This window comes from Centruroides vittatus, unplaced genomic scaffold (genome assembly GCF_030686945.1).
Source record: "Centruroides vittatus isolate TY-2023 unplaced genomic scaffold, ASM3068694v2 contig_3118, whole genome shotgun sequence".
Lineage (NCBI taxonomy): Eukaryota > Metazoa > Arthropoda > Arachnida > Scorpiones > Buthidae > Centruroides > Centruroides vittatus.
The window spans coordinates 398,302-413,585 of NW_027122009.1; the positions used below are offsets into that span (position 1 = coordinate 398,302).

General features: G+C 30.6%; 2 protein-coding genes across 4 annotated transcripts in view; one reads left to right on the forward strand and one right to left on the reverse strand.

Moving 5' to 3' along the window:
* LOC136973219 (tetraspanin-9-like) overlaps window positions 1-13,783 on the forward strand; it is a 52,230-nt gene extending 38,447 nt beyond the window's left edge. The window contains exon 2 of the mRNA XM_067267922.1: window positions 9,939-13,783. Coding sequence (XP_067124023.1) covers window positions 10,138-11,067 — 930 coding nt within the window. The 5' untranslated portion in view covers window positions 9,939-10,137 and the 3' untranslated portion in view covers window positions 11,068-13,783. The remainder of the gene's footprint in view (window positions 1-9,938) is intronic.
* Window positions 1-15,284, reverse strand: part of LOC136973217 (uncharacterized) — a 232,433-nt gene that overhangs the window by 127,698 nt on the left and 89,451 nt on the right. The gene's annotated exons all lie outside the window — the stretch shown is intronic.

Genomic DNA, 15,284 nt, shown 5'->3' on the forward strand with positions numbered 1-15,284 from the left:
TTCTACGTTGAAAAAAGAAAACGGTAAAAACGAAAACCTGTCAAACCGCAAAAAACATTCGGTACCATGGGATTCCAGTTTAGATAGGTTTTACCGTATATGTTTAAAACTATATAAATTTATTTTCTCATCGAAAATTTATAAAACTTATTTTTACGTATTAAGATAATGGCGAGCTTATTAATTTGATATTTTATTTTAACGTGAGAATAATGCAAAAGGTTTAACGTTTTCATATTATAAATAAATATGATTGATTTTCTTTGAATTTTGCTTGGCCTTTAAAAGTAGAACGACTGCAACTCTAGTCGGTTGACATTTTCTTTGCCACGCCTTCGATATCGAATGATAGGAAATGCTCAGTGAAAGTTTCGTCTTTTAACTTTCGCAACATAGAAGAAGAGTTCAAGGTTTCGATCAATTCGGAAAATGAATATTCGAGGGAATATGCCTTTCTCTCGTACTGCTACTATTTAATAAATTGGTTTTATTGACTTTCTTATACAAATGGTAACAAGTTACCTTACGGCGTTTTAATAGCATTAAAGTCTTAATTCCAATAATTAAAAGGCAATTCATTTTTCTTTCAGTAATTATTTTACAGAAACTGACGTCATAATTAAGTTTGCGATTAAAGAATTAGATTTAAGAAAGAAATAAATAACGAAAGCGACAATGTTGTTATTTTATCTTCTCGGTTCCTAATATAGCAGCTGAGAGCTCGGCTAGAGACCGTAAAGGACTCTTTTAATGTATCCCAGTTGCAAGGCCAAGAAATATTGATCGATCGATCGATCGTAGTGTTAGCTAGAATCGAACGTGATGTGACACCCTTTAGTTATGTCTCGCTTCGAACGTTGACAGGAAAGTCTAATCTGGTTTGATTTTAAGTAGACTTCAAAGATACTTCCGCTCTGTGGCAGAGTATTTTATATAACAAATCGAAATAAATACTATTATTACGAATCTAGACAATTTTCTACTTACATTGCACGTTGTCTAATGACTTGTGTATTGCTCTAGTTCTATTAAGCGCTTTGTTAGCAATGCATCGCTGTCGTAAAATGCAGTTTTCAAAATTTTCCTTCCGTACGTTAAGCTTTCTGAATTTTATTACGAATTATGAAAATATTGTCTGTTCATTTCTTATATTCTTTGAGAATTAATGGTCTTTTGATAATGATCCGTGCAGGCTTAATAGCCCATAACATATAGAGTGATTGTCCAATCATCATTAACCAAACAGATGGAGCGTATACGATTATTTCGTAAAAGTAAGCGTAATTTTTTTCTTTTGATAATTTCTGAAAATGAATTTTTAATTATAAGTAATTATTTCATTTATAATTAACAGATTTATCCGGCATTAATTCGGTTATTGCAAAGCGTAATTATCTCCTATAAAATATTTTCTGATTATTAGAAATTAAATAATGGATTACATTTTAAAAATGTTTGTAGTTTTCATGAAAAAATTTTTAATGTCCAAAATACTTTTATGTAGTAAATCAAATAGACTTATTGATTCAAAAAGCTTATATAAAAAATTTCCAAAACAGCCTGTAAAATTCACCTCCAGGATGAAGTATATTATAAATTTAATAGTTATTATGCTATGTCCTACAACATTATTAGCTTTTAATTTCTGAAATTTTACAAGCATTTTTCAACTTTCACTTCTCATAATGAATAATTTCTGTACCTCATCTTCATAAGAATTTTAATTAAAGCTTAATTGGGATCACAAATTGGATTCACTAGGATCAATATAGATGTGATCTTATATTACATCCTTGTCCCTAAAATGAATTTTTTTTAAATTATTTCGTTTATATTATAATTTATTATTTTTTTAAATTGGTACTAAAACTTTATAATTAACCATTTTATCATATAATAACAAAATTTTAAGGAAACTGCTTTCCCCCCTCCAATTAGACAGGCGTGTGGCCAACGTACAGTACAGTAGTAGTAACCAATTTTTTTCACTTTGAAAAAATGGATAATACTCTGACGATTCGTACTCAAACCCAATATAATTCTCGTAAATTTTTATGAGTAATCTCGGATTAAGATGTCTTTCGATATTGTCTGACCTCATTGAGTTGGGCTTTCCCGTAATGCACAAAATTGAGGCTTTAGAGTACCGATAAATACAACCTAGTCCAATTTGCAAGCTCATCACCTATTCGATACAAAAACAGAAAAGTTTTAATAAAAGTTCTATGGTAATAGATTTAAAATTGTAATATAATACTTATTATCGAATCATTGTGTCTGCTTGACAAGCTGCAACATGCACCAATAGACGCTTTCAATTTGCGTTTCCATGACATTCCAGGAACAATGCTAACATGTATTAATATGCAACTTTACCGATGCAAGAGAGCGGCGATTAACGACAAAATGAAAGTGCTTATTAGCCTGTAAGGTAAGTTTACGCGTAACTATCAAGCAGATTAATGCATTGCACTTTTAAATTTTTAACTTTTCGTTAAAAAATCATTTTGTAAAAATGATTTTTTAACGAAACTATTTTTGTAAAATGTTACTCGATCTTGTAGCATTCTATATATACGGTAAAGTATTTTATATTGTACTGGCTTATAGACTATACCATATGTATACCTGATAAATTATTTGCATGGTGACGTATCCAACTGCAAGGAATATCAATTAATAGCAAAGCGGGTCTACCAAGAAGAATTTTGCGCGAAACATACGATTGTTTCTTTGACGATTCTATAAAATAAAAATATGACTGTTAAGCGTTTTCACTCTCAAAACTATGTACAATACTTTATTAATTTGGTAATAATTCAGTGTAACAATATTAAAAATTCATGTCTTCTGTCGGCAAGAAAAGAACGTTGAAAGAAAATATGATACCCTATCATAATTTGCGCTGCCATTTGTATATATTGCACCCGTACATTTTATTATGGTGAATGTGGACCAGCGTAAATTATGATGAAAAAAATGTAACGTGTTATTCTAATAATAATTTTGTTTTCAATTTTTAATTGAAGCTCTGGAAACTGATTGGACTGCAATTTAAAAAATTGTAGACCTATAAATTCTCACTGTCGTCCGTATGTGTGTCTATCTGTCCTTCCTTAATATCGAGAACGGAGTTAGATAGATGAAAGCCGAGACCACATATGAAATTCTTAAGGGCATGAAGCCCCGATTAACTATATACGAACTTCCGATGCAAACCGGAAGTCACGTTATTTCAGTTCAAAAACTTCCTCTGAAAGGAGTTAGATAGATGACTGGCATGACACTACTAATTTGAGGTGGAGAGCATATACTTTAAATAAAATATATTAAAAAGATATGATTAAAAATTGCAGCCCGGTATTGTGACGATGTCACAATAAATAATTGCTCGTTTAAGTTTACATTATTCTTGTTATAACAATCTTATGTTGGGATGACTTTTTTCGTAAACGTAGATAAAACACGCTAATATTAAGTTTAAGCAATTCCTCAATTAAAAAATGCATTGTGCTTTTCTTCTTTATTTTATATTAGAACGTCAACTTTCCTAATGAAATGATTTAGAGTACGACAGGTACAATTTGTAGCGCGTGTTTGGCCTGCAATTTGAAAATTGCAGACCTATAGATTCCCACTGTCGTCCAACTGTCTCCCCTTCGTTAATCTCGAGAATGGAGTTAGTTGAAAAAGTCAAATAGATATGGAAAAAATTTTCCATGTCTATTCACGGGCTTTAGGGGTCGGAAGTCCCGATTACTATATACGAAATTCCGGTTTAGACAGGAAATCACGGATTTCAATTCAAAATTTTCTCGACAACAGAGTTAGATGGCCGGCATGACTCAATTGTTATCAGGAGGAGTGTGATGTACAGGGGAAATCACTAAAATTAGATGTACACTACTAAAATCGAGACTAGACACTGAAGGCTTTGGGGCCGGATATCCCGATTAAATATACACGAACTTCCAGTCTGGACCGTAAGTCACGTGACTTTTTTAAATTAAAAGTTTATTAAAAATTGCAACCCAGCATCGTGACGATGACACATTAAATAATTGCTCTTTATAAGTCGTATTTCAATCTGTATTCTAAATCTTACTACACCGATATTTTAAATTGATAATGCTTGGGCGTAAAAGACCGGGTACAATCTGCAACCATTAGATTTCGTTTATTTATCACAGTTTCTGCCAAATTCTCAAAGATGTTCAGTGTGATTTATGAAATTGTACTCTACTTAGAGATATAGTAAAGAGATTTGCAATGAAAATTTTACATTTATAATATTTTTTAATGTATTTATAATATCGAAAGAAAACTTAATAGATAAATTACTGAAGTTATTAATATAATCCTTTCTGATCATGTTTTGATTAAAAAAGAAAAAGCGCAAGGAAATATCTTTATTAGGTTCTTATCAAAAGATTAGTAAAGGCTTCATCAAAACAAAATCAATGTTAAGTTATTGTAAAAAGAAATTGAATTACACTTAACATTTTAAACTAAAAGCAATTCCCGTTTGTATTTTATAACATTTAAAGGCCGGTAACCTTAAATTTTGTGGAAAAATTTAGGTAGTAATTTTATAGGTATTGAAGCTTAACAGAAATTAGCATGAAAGAACCTTTCTCGTAGACAGGACTGAATCGTTTTACTCGCTGACAAACGTTAAAAGTGATAGTCATGGTCCTATTAATTCTCTCGACAATATAGCTTGAAGAAATTTACGGTGATTCCTATTTTTAATGACTTCTCACCACATGTGGTGTTTGTTTATAGAGAAAACAACGTATGTAATATCTATTAACTTGCGTGTTAGTAATGTTTTTGTGATGTAGTCTTCGAGAATAGTGATTGCGACGAGTGCTTAACCATTATTGTTTATCAAATTTAAAGCGTATAATGTAATCAGAAAAAAAAGTTAAGAGATCCGGAATCCAGGCGATCTAAAAACGTCAGGGATTTCTTCACGAACGGACTATTATCGTCCCTCACCACCCTATAGCTCCCATTATGGCGCCTGGCCGGATTCATAATGGGTCTGGAAAAACGGCCCTCTTAGTGCACACGGACGAAAAAGCAAAAAAAAAAAAAAAAAAAAAAAAAAAAAAAAAAAAAAAAGGGAGAAAAAGAACCAGTTCTGTGTTAAGTAATATTTGTTTTGCGTATTCCTAAACATTATATCATTATATAAATTTTATTATATAAATTGTGTCTATGGCAGTTTTAAATTCAGTTGATTTTTATTTATAAATTACAAAATTATATACGAATATCTTCCAATATTATTTTTATATATAAGAAATATATCAGAAGTTGCGTATGAAATCCATCTGAACCGATTCCAAAAATATCAATTTATTTATACTAAATGTAATTTTATATAGTATATTGAATTTAAAATAATATCGAACTGCTTTAAAGTAGCTGTATCAAATTTTAAATACCGTGAACTTTAAAAGAAAATGCGTTTTATATACTTTCTTCTCGAATATCTACTCGTATGATACCCAGTTATAAACCGTATTTAGCCTAAAAATAATTTTTTAACGTACTCAAAATATTTAAAAAATTAAACTTTACAATATTAAGGGGAAAATAATAAAAATTGAAGTTATAATTACACTAAGTAAGGTAATTCAGTAATTACAGAAATCATATTTGTATTATATTTTATCCCGCAGTACTTACATTAAAAAAAAATATATATATAAAATTTTGCACAAAAGTAATATTTTATCGTGGGCGAGTTTGGGGATGCGCAGGCTTTACTCGGGAAAAACCCACAGAAGGGGTTTTTCCCGAGTAAAGCCTGATATATCAGGTAGTAAAACAATTTTTAAGGCACACAATTTCCTTTCTGCGCCCTCCTTTAAAGATCTGAATTCCCTATTGCATATTATTACTGACATTTCGTTCAGATATAATTAACAAATATGACCTTTAACGCGTTTCCTTTTTCTTTACCGATAAGTAAGTTCAAAATCAAATTTACTGCTTAACATTCCATACATTTTTTTTTAATAAGAAAATGTAGGAAATTTAATTTCACATTAGGTTACTCAATGTTGACGTATTTGTTTATAAGTTTCGATATTGAAGAAACTATTTATTTTTCTTGAAGGGTTAATATATTAATTTAATTAGGTCCTATCGAAATTCTATAAAATCCATATTATATGAAATTTAAGCAAGTACCTAACAATTCAGCATAAAAAGAAAACTGTAGTAAAATTTTTGTTTACTGAATCCAAAAAACTTCCTTCGCCATAGGATCGTAAAGGGTAACAATTCCGAATTTTATAACCGAGCCAAAATTTTACGTTTTCACAAATGCTAGCTACCTATTCCGACGTTCGGGACTTATCTTTTTGGTGTGTATGAGAGAATATATCACAGCATTTGTCCGGATATATCATACCATTACTATTATTATTCATTTATTTTACAAGTAAACAAGAAATACAATCCGGACAAAATTTTATATTGATGTCAGATAATTTCTCGAAAAACACACTTCATTTTTAAAAAAATTTTTATTGTTAATCACGTTCGCTAATATTGAGATCCACCAGTAACCGAGTGGATAAAACCGAACACTAGTCGTGGGTAGGTGCCCAACTGAAGGGCTAGCCTCGTGTTTTTTGGGTGTTATTCACGTGTTTAACACCTGAATAGAGACCAGTTCCCATAGAGTCCTTCGGGAGAGCCCCTTGGCAACTCGCCCACGTGCATTATTCCATCAAACATGCAAACGCTCTAATATTAAAACATCTTCCTTTTTTAATATCAAAGGTGTCTAAGAATAGGCTATATAAATATAAATCTATATAACCATTCTACCGACTAATTAAATATTGGTCGAGCTTTTTCAGAATTATTTCGGGAAAGACGTATTTAAAGCTTTCTGACGATTTATTCTTGTTTTATTTGATGTATAATTCTCACCCACGCATAACTATATTAAACAAGTATACTAGATATAATATATTTCGCTGCTTCCCGTCGTTTTCAACTCTATAAATCGCGATTTATTGTACAGAAAAATTGTAAGCGTGGGTATAACGTTAAATTTATATTATATGATTCTTTATATTAGAGAAACCATTAGTTTATCGAAGAAAAAATTACTATAATAACTTTAAATGTCTAAAGAATAAAGAAATATTTTTTATTTCCGATTTGTATTTATTTATTTGTTTACTTTAATTCTTCAAAGGTAACGTCGTAGGCAAGAAATAGCTCCCAACAAACAATATAGCATCCCATTAAAAAACACGGATTTTTATATAATCCCTAAATAACGAGGATGATATTTTTTTTCTATTTTTCTATGATTATTTTTCCTTTCTTGTTTGTAAGTTTTTACTTGAATTTTTTTTTTTTTTTTTTTTTTTTTTTTTTTTTGCTGGTTTAATCGGTTAAAAGTCGAAAGTTCACGCGTTGTTTGAAAGTAGTAGTAGTCCACGAATTACTTTCGAAAAATAAAATGAAAGAAATAAAAAAATGGCGCGTCATAAAAATTAAATTTTTATATTTTTCCTCCTCGAATTTTGCGAATATAAAAGCAGAAACGAATGAAAACAAATCAGGATATTTAAGTCGGAAGAAAAAATGTTTATGCGTGTTTTTTTACGGCCTTTTCTGGTAAATTTTATGGATTCGTTCCGTCGGGACATTTCATTTTAGTTTCTTTCGTATGTCAATTATTCGGCCGATGATGTATTCGAAATGATGATGGCAGATCGATTGAGAATATTTATAGAAAGTGCTACTGCGCATGTTGTTAACTGTCTCCCAAATGAAACGGTAACATAGTATTTATCATCGATTTTTAATGTTTCCTTACGATCAAATTATTCTACTTTTCAATGGAAAAAAAAACATTATTTTCAAATCAATCCATTATGTAAGTAAAATGAATAGAAGAAAAATCGTTAGAGTTAAGAGACAACTTACTTCAACCGCTGCAAGAAAGCTGAGAAAGAGCTGCAAGAAAACATTCGGGTAATAAAAAACGAAATGTAATTACAATACTTAATTTTAAAAACAAAGTTTCGGACTGTTCAAATTAAGATACAGGCTTAAATAGCTTTGAAAGAAAAAAAGTGTTTTTTCCCTCACGATAGACCTATTAAATGGAAAGTATAGTTTGCGTGTTCTTCATTTATTAATTCGTATATATTACATTTAATTGGCATTTTTATTTAAATTGCTAACTTGAAGAGAATATTACTATCTTTTATATATATACTCACGAAGGTGACATAATACGACGCAATCATAACAAAAAGTTTAAGGTAATGGGTAAACTCGTGTGCAAAGGGTTTTTAGATAAAATTGTAACCAGTTAATATAATAATAAAGAAATAATTTTGCAATAAATGAAAATGCAATGAGGGCCATTTCACTTGGCAAGCGTGCAGCATAAACATTTTCAGCTTTCAGTACGCGAAAAACCTAGGAAGATTTTTAAAAAATTTCTTATAATAAATACAGGCTAATCTTTTAAATATTCGTTATAATAATCTTAATTTTATTTTCAAAGTAGTAATTAACTACTGATAATGCACGTTTTAAGGTGTACATTTTTAATACGTCGAGCATTTTGTAGTAATGAATTTTTTTTAAAAATATTTCGGAGTTTAATTTGTCTGTTTACGAGAAAATCTACCTTTTGCAGTATTTTTAATTAAAAATATTTTAAATGTAAAACCAATGTATAGGTAATTAGCTTAGTTTGTTCCATTAAATCGGGAACGTTTCTGATAAAATTTATGGTATGTTTCTGGTATGTTTTATAACGTGAATAAATTTATCTTGTAATAATCATAAAATGATTACGCGAGAAACTAACAATTCTGAAGAGTGTATTTTACGATGTGTATTTTACGAAATCTGAGAAAATTTCTTTCGTCTTACGTAATTGTGAAATGGTTAGTTATTAAATTCACGAGATCTTTCGCGGATCACGTACTGTACAATGACGGAAAATCTATACGAGATTTATCGAAAAGAAACAAATAAAAATATACTAATTATGATAATTTCGGGAGATTAGTCGCTATAACGAGAGGGATTTTCAGCCAACGAATGCTAAGTGAAATATCGAAGAGGATTTATTTTAGTGTGTTACCATTAATTAATTATCCACGAAAATAAATTTATTGCATTCTATGTTTTTCTACGAGTTATTTTGAAATCTCATAAAATTTGTTCGAAAATATTAAAAATGTTATTAAATCTATTTATCAAAAATCTTTCCATTAATTAAAACAGGGGAATATTTTAATTGAATTCTGATGACAGAGCGTACAGCGTTACTTTTAAAATAGCCTCATCCCTATTTTTCTATTCGACTGTGGACAAATACTTTCGAAAAGTGTGTAGTCTAACATAAAATTTCGTTTAGAACATTACTTAGAATTTATTGTTTGGTTCGTGATACTTTGCATTTCCTTTACGTTCACAATAAAAAGATATTCCGAAAGATTTACGTCTACTTCGAAGTATATCGATTTATAAGATAAACAATCAAAGTAAATATCAAACAATAAAATTTAAACAAGACCCATAGAATTAATAGTAGTCGGGATAATTTCTAATTCATCCGAACGACACTGTGAACATACTACTGCTTTCATTAAACTAATAAAATCTGACTATCGAAATGTACTGTACTGTCTACACCAATAATAGAAATAAAAGCAGATAAACTTTCTACATTATCACATATACGAAATATAAGTTTAAACTTGCGTACGACACTATAATTTATTATATAGTTTAATATGTGTAATAAACTTGATTTTTATGTTTGCATAACCTCACTTCCTAAATGTTAATTTTGTATGTCTTAAATTAAAATATAGACTTAATGCTTGTCAAGTCTTACTAAAATGCATATTAATGTTATGATTTTTGTGTTTTAGGTAACAAACGTGCAGTGACCTATGACCTTTAGTCGGCTGGTACAACTTCCGAACAGATGGGCTTCGATCATCTTCCCATCAACTGTCGGCGACCGGTTGATGTCTGAACCAGCGACGGACACTGGCTGGCCAGGTGTCCTTTTCGCCACTTGAATTAACCCCAAGTCTTTCCTATCCACCCACCAATTACCCCGACTCGATGTTCCTCAACCAAGCAATGAGGTATTATAGGTTATGGATCTATTGTTGTAATCTCATCTTATTAGTGAGCGTTCTGATCTTTATCGTTCTTGCTGTGTGGGTCATTACCGATATCCGCCTGGCTCTCTTCCCATCTATTCAGCTCCATCAACCCACTCTCATTTACGCTTACTTCGCGCTAGCTCTTCAGGGTGGAATTTTGCAGGCTATTGGATGCGTTGGAGCATTAAGGATGAACGAACGGCTTCTAACTATTTACTGGACGCTGATGTTGGTGTTACTTTTTGGGGACGCCATCGTTGGCATGGTATGGTTGTTTCGATATCAACATTTGACCGCAAATTTACGCAGCGATCTCAGATCGAGGCTTCTATCAGATTATGGTATCGATGTGGAATTCCAACATCTTTGGGACCAAATCCAAATTGATTCAAAGTGCTGCGGTGTAAGCGATCCTCACGATTATAATTATACGAGTTGGATTATGCACAAGAGTGCCAAGCACCAGGTGGTCCCTCGAAGTTGCTGTAGACATTACAACGTCTTTCAGGACTCTAATGTGAATCTGAGTTGTGTGGAAACTTATCGCGATGACATTATATATCAACAGGGTTGTTATAATTCTGTACGTCGATGGTTGCAACATAACGCGGATATGTTATCGGTGCTTGGATTCTGTGTCATTGCTTTTCTAAAACTCTGTTTCCTCGGCATTCTCAGGTATGAAATCAAAGAAATGATTCAAAAAATACGAATTCTGAAAGATATGGACGATCAGTCACCTATTGTGGGTCTCGAAAGTCAGATCATAAAACCGGATGCTACCCACGTGACCAATAATTGTACTACTCATCCCAACTATGTGATCACAGAACCTTTGAATGGAAATAACAATGAACGCGATGTCAAGAATTCGTGTCCTGTTTAAGTTTTAATACCGACAACTGATGGTCAGATTAACAGATAAATTCTATCCCCTATTATTCTTAACTGAAATATCGTTTCTGGCATTAAAATAAATTCCTTTTACATATTAATTCCACTAGAAATAGCAAAATAAATACTATAAAGCATCTGAACCGAATCCATGTTTATTTCTATATCTGTTATTTCTGATCACACATTTGTCAGTATTAACTCGGACACTGTAAAGAACTGAAGGAAACAAGTCGATTTGCCTTCTTCTTAAGATCAACTTCTTAAGGAATAGTTTTGTATATTCACTTCTTATTTGCAACAAAAATTACTTGACACAAGTGCTTTTCACTCACTTCTATACTACGACCGTAGTGAAATCTTTAATAGAATTAAAGCGGAGAAAGAGGAAGAGAGATGCTAGCGTTTTAAAACTGTATACAACGAAATCAAAAAGGGACCCCAATTTTGGAGAATATTTGGTCCTGTTCCTACAAGAAATCGACCAGAAATGTCCTCCTCATTCAAAGTATTTCCTGTTTGCGAATTGAAAGCAGTATTAACATAGTCTGATAGTTTTAGTAATAGTCATGTATTCTACAAAAGACGATACGATCTTCGTCCATTCTCGATTATAGTCAGTCTGTAGGAAAGAAAGAAAAAAAAACATTTATTCCTAACATTTTCTCCTATCATTTAGCAGACATATCTCATATCCGAGATTTTTCAATGGAACGGATCAAAGTTGCAACTTCAGCTTATATGACCCACGACGGTCTTCCCACCCCTTCTTCCGTACCCAATACACAATCTGTGATTTGAAAGAAAAAGTAAAAGAGCTGTATAATAATACCTGTATATCTGTCTACATACATATTGTAACTATATAAATATATATACACATAAATATTGTATGTATGTATATATATATATATATTAAAAATATATACACATACACTTACACACATTACATGCAAGAACGGCAAATTCGCTGTTTATAGATACTTTCTCAAGATGGTTTTCCACCATTTGATAATAGAATGCAGCTGTTTAGAATTAAACACGAAACGGAACAAACAACTAGTCAAATAAAGGAAATGTCTCCGGATGATTCGTGTTCTGTGATTTTTGCCACTTACTCCATTTAATATAACGAAAAAAAAAAATAAAAAATAAGCGTTAATAGAATATTTATCAAAACATCAGAAACGTTTAAAATCACTACTATGCTTTTTGTCTGCGTGTGTGTGTTGTCAGACTGTCAAGCTGACAACAAGTTTGCGTGTATTGCGTTGATAGACATTTATATTTTTGCTTATTTTATTTATTGTGAAAAGTCTACAGAATAAATATTCTATTCATTTAAAATTTAATACACAAATTTATATTCGTAAACGTCGTCCAATGGTTTAAAAGTCAACAGGACTTCACATGGACATTTTTTTTTAGTTCTATTTAAAATAATTGAATATTTTATCGTTCTTTTTACATAATGCATCAAGCTGTATTAAAACCTGTTTTTTCTAAAGGAAAAAATCAGATCCAAAGGATGAACTTCTATAAAAGAAAATTTAAAAAAGAGCATCGGAAGCATCGAAACAAATGGCCGAATTAATTATAAAATATGTTTGTTCGAATGAAAAATTCCAGATGTTTGTACTGTACATACAGTAAATTGCTTAGCGAATAAACTCTTGGAATATTTCTTAGAAATATTTAATTGACAATTAATGCGGCTAGTTGGTTTAGCAACTTCATTTTGTTTAATAGGAATAGATTTTTCTAGATGTTATTTAATAACCATTAATACAACATTTAGAGAAAAAGGGGGGGGACGATATCTTTCTAAGATTGATTAGATTTCTACTTAAAACGAAAGAATAATAATCATTTGTATATCATGTTACATTGAAGAATAATTATTTTGAAAAATATCGTTTCTATAAATAGCCCTTATAGTTTATTTCACGATTTAAAAAGAGTGGCCATTAGAGAGACGATACTTTATTCCTCAGTTCCCTATTGTCGTTCGTAGAAGTATTAAAAATTGTCATACGAAATATTTATTAGCCAATAAAATTTATATAATATTTTCGTACAATATATTTATATATTTGTAAATTTTCTGAAAAAAATAAAATAATTAGCAAAATTTCTGTGCTTAAAAAATCGGGATAGATATCCGACAAAATCAGTTTACGTGGAATCTTCCTGGAATATTGACTTTTCGTATTTTTGGATATTCGATTTAAAATATGCATTTGTATTCTCGTTATCTGTATTGTGTGACTTTGTTTCTTTGAATTGCCGATAAAATGAAATTCACTGTAATCAATATAAATGTTGTCCTTCGTGGTAAGGTTATTCTTCATTTCGTTCTCTCGTTCTTGTCATTAATTTCTTGTCTCCAGACTTTTATCGTCACTGAAAGTAATCGTCAATCGATCTCTAGTAGGGCCTATAACATGCAAAAACTAATAACTTGTCTAATAGAAAGTTTAGTTTAATAAGCTTATATTTGACGAAGCGTCAGAACCTGGCCAAAATTACTCTTTACGGGTCTCTGGCTACGCAGAATATTCAAAGTTATCAAAATCGATGCGTGATTTGTCTTGGAAAAAATTTTATTTTATGAGTTTCGCATTTAATTTTCTTTTTATTTCGAGAGCGAAACAAATATTAATTAAAATAGCTTGTTGTAATAATAATAAGAAGAAATAAAAATGGGGGGAAACAAGATAGAATTTCATTAATTCTTAACAATACTTCTTATCGGGCAAATTTTCTCAGAATAGCGATTCTTTCGAAAGAATATTCATTAAAAACAAAGAAAATTATCTCTGTTTCATTGTTATAGCCGATTTCTAGTATCGGCCAACCATTATCTAATTCAATTACGAACTGCGCCTGTTCTGTCCATTGATTTATTTTCTGTAATTATTTCATTTGTTTGACCAGGCACGAATATCCTCAGATAAACTTTCGACTGATATAAGTCGAATAACTGAAAGAGGAATTCATATTTAAAACAAAAATAACAATAAATAAAACTTCTAGCACCAAAAATTTACAATCGAGTTTTCGATTGTAAACACACATTTAGAATTGTATCTTCTAAAAAGATACTAAAATGTGCTAGAAAATTTTGTTCGATTGAGGTCTTGGAGAAACTCTGTTTCGCCATAGCAACGCACGTGCAAATCCTGTGTCGGGGGGAGGTTGCCGAGTAATGATCGATCCCGTTTGACACTGAGCGTGCGGTTGACCTTGAAGATTCGTCATCTCTTCCTTCATTTATTTCCAGTAAAATATATTTTTTTTTCTACGAATATTAACATTTACAGAAAATATACGAAACGTTGGATAAACACCTAAAATTGGGACCGGTTGGGAAATTGATTCGTATTCTTTTTACTTTCAGATTTTGTATTGGGCGCAGATACGATTAAATTATTTACATATTTAATTGTAATTAAACAAAATCGACTGTGTTTAATGGAAGTACATTAAATCTCCAGCGACTGCGCTCTTAACTTATATGTTCTAAACTGCGACAAATATTAATTCCACTCGAAATAAAACTGTATCCGTGTTTGATTCTGTTTATACTGAAAACCGATTTGGATTTCGAATAAGCACGAAACCATTATAATGTAAAACTTGTAAACCTATTATAATAGAGGAACTGTTGTTAAATATATAAATACATAAATATATATAGTGTTTCTATACGATATAGATATAATTTTTTAGAATTACAATTGTTTCGTTTAATTAAATTTAACCAAAGTATTAAAACCTTGCCAATGTATCAATAAAACGTTGTTTATATAAAAAATATATATATAATAAATAATTACAGAAGAGATTTTTTAATACTTAAATGTCTTATATGAAAATTACCAATTTCACAATTTATTTCAACGGTTATTTCCTCGTTTTTATATAATTTTTCGTCAGACCTTTAAGCTGAAATTAACGTTATCACTTAAAATCTACACTAATAACCTATTTAAATATTGAATATTTTATTTTTTAACACGTTAACCGTGTTAATAAAGTAGTAAAATAGTATTTAAATATTTTATCTTATCGAAAAAACGAGATTTTTCCCGGAAGCTGAGAAGTTCAGATTTTATATATATATATATATATATATATATATATATATAAAAAACAAAACGAAAAGAATGGAGAGGAAAATAAGATACGATGCTTTAGAAAAATGTT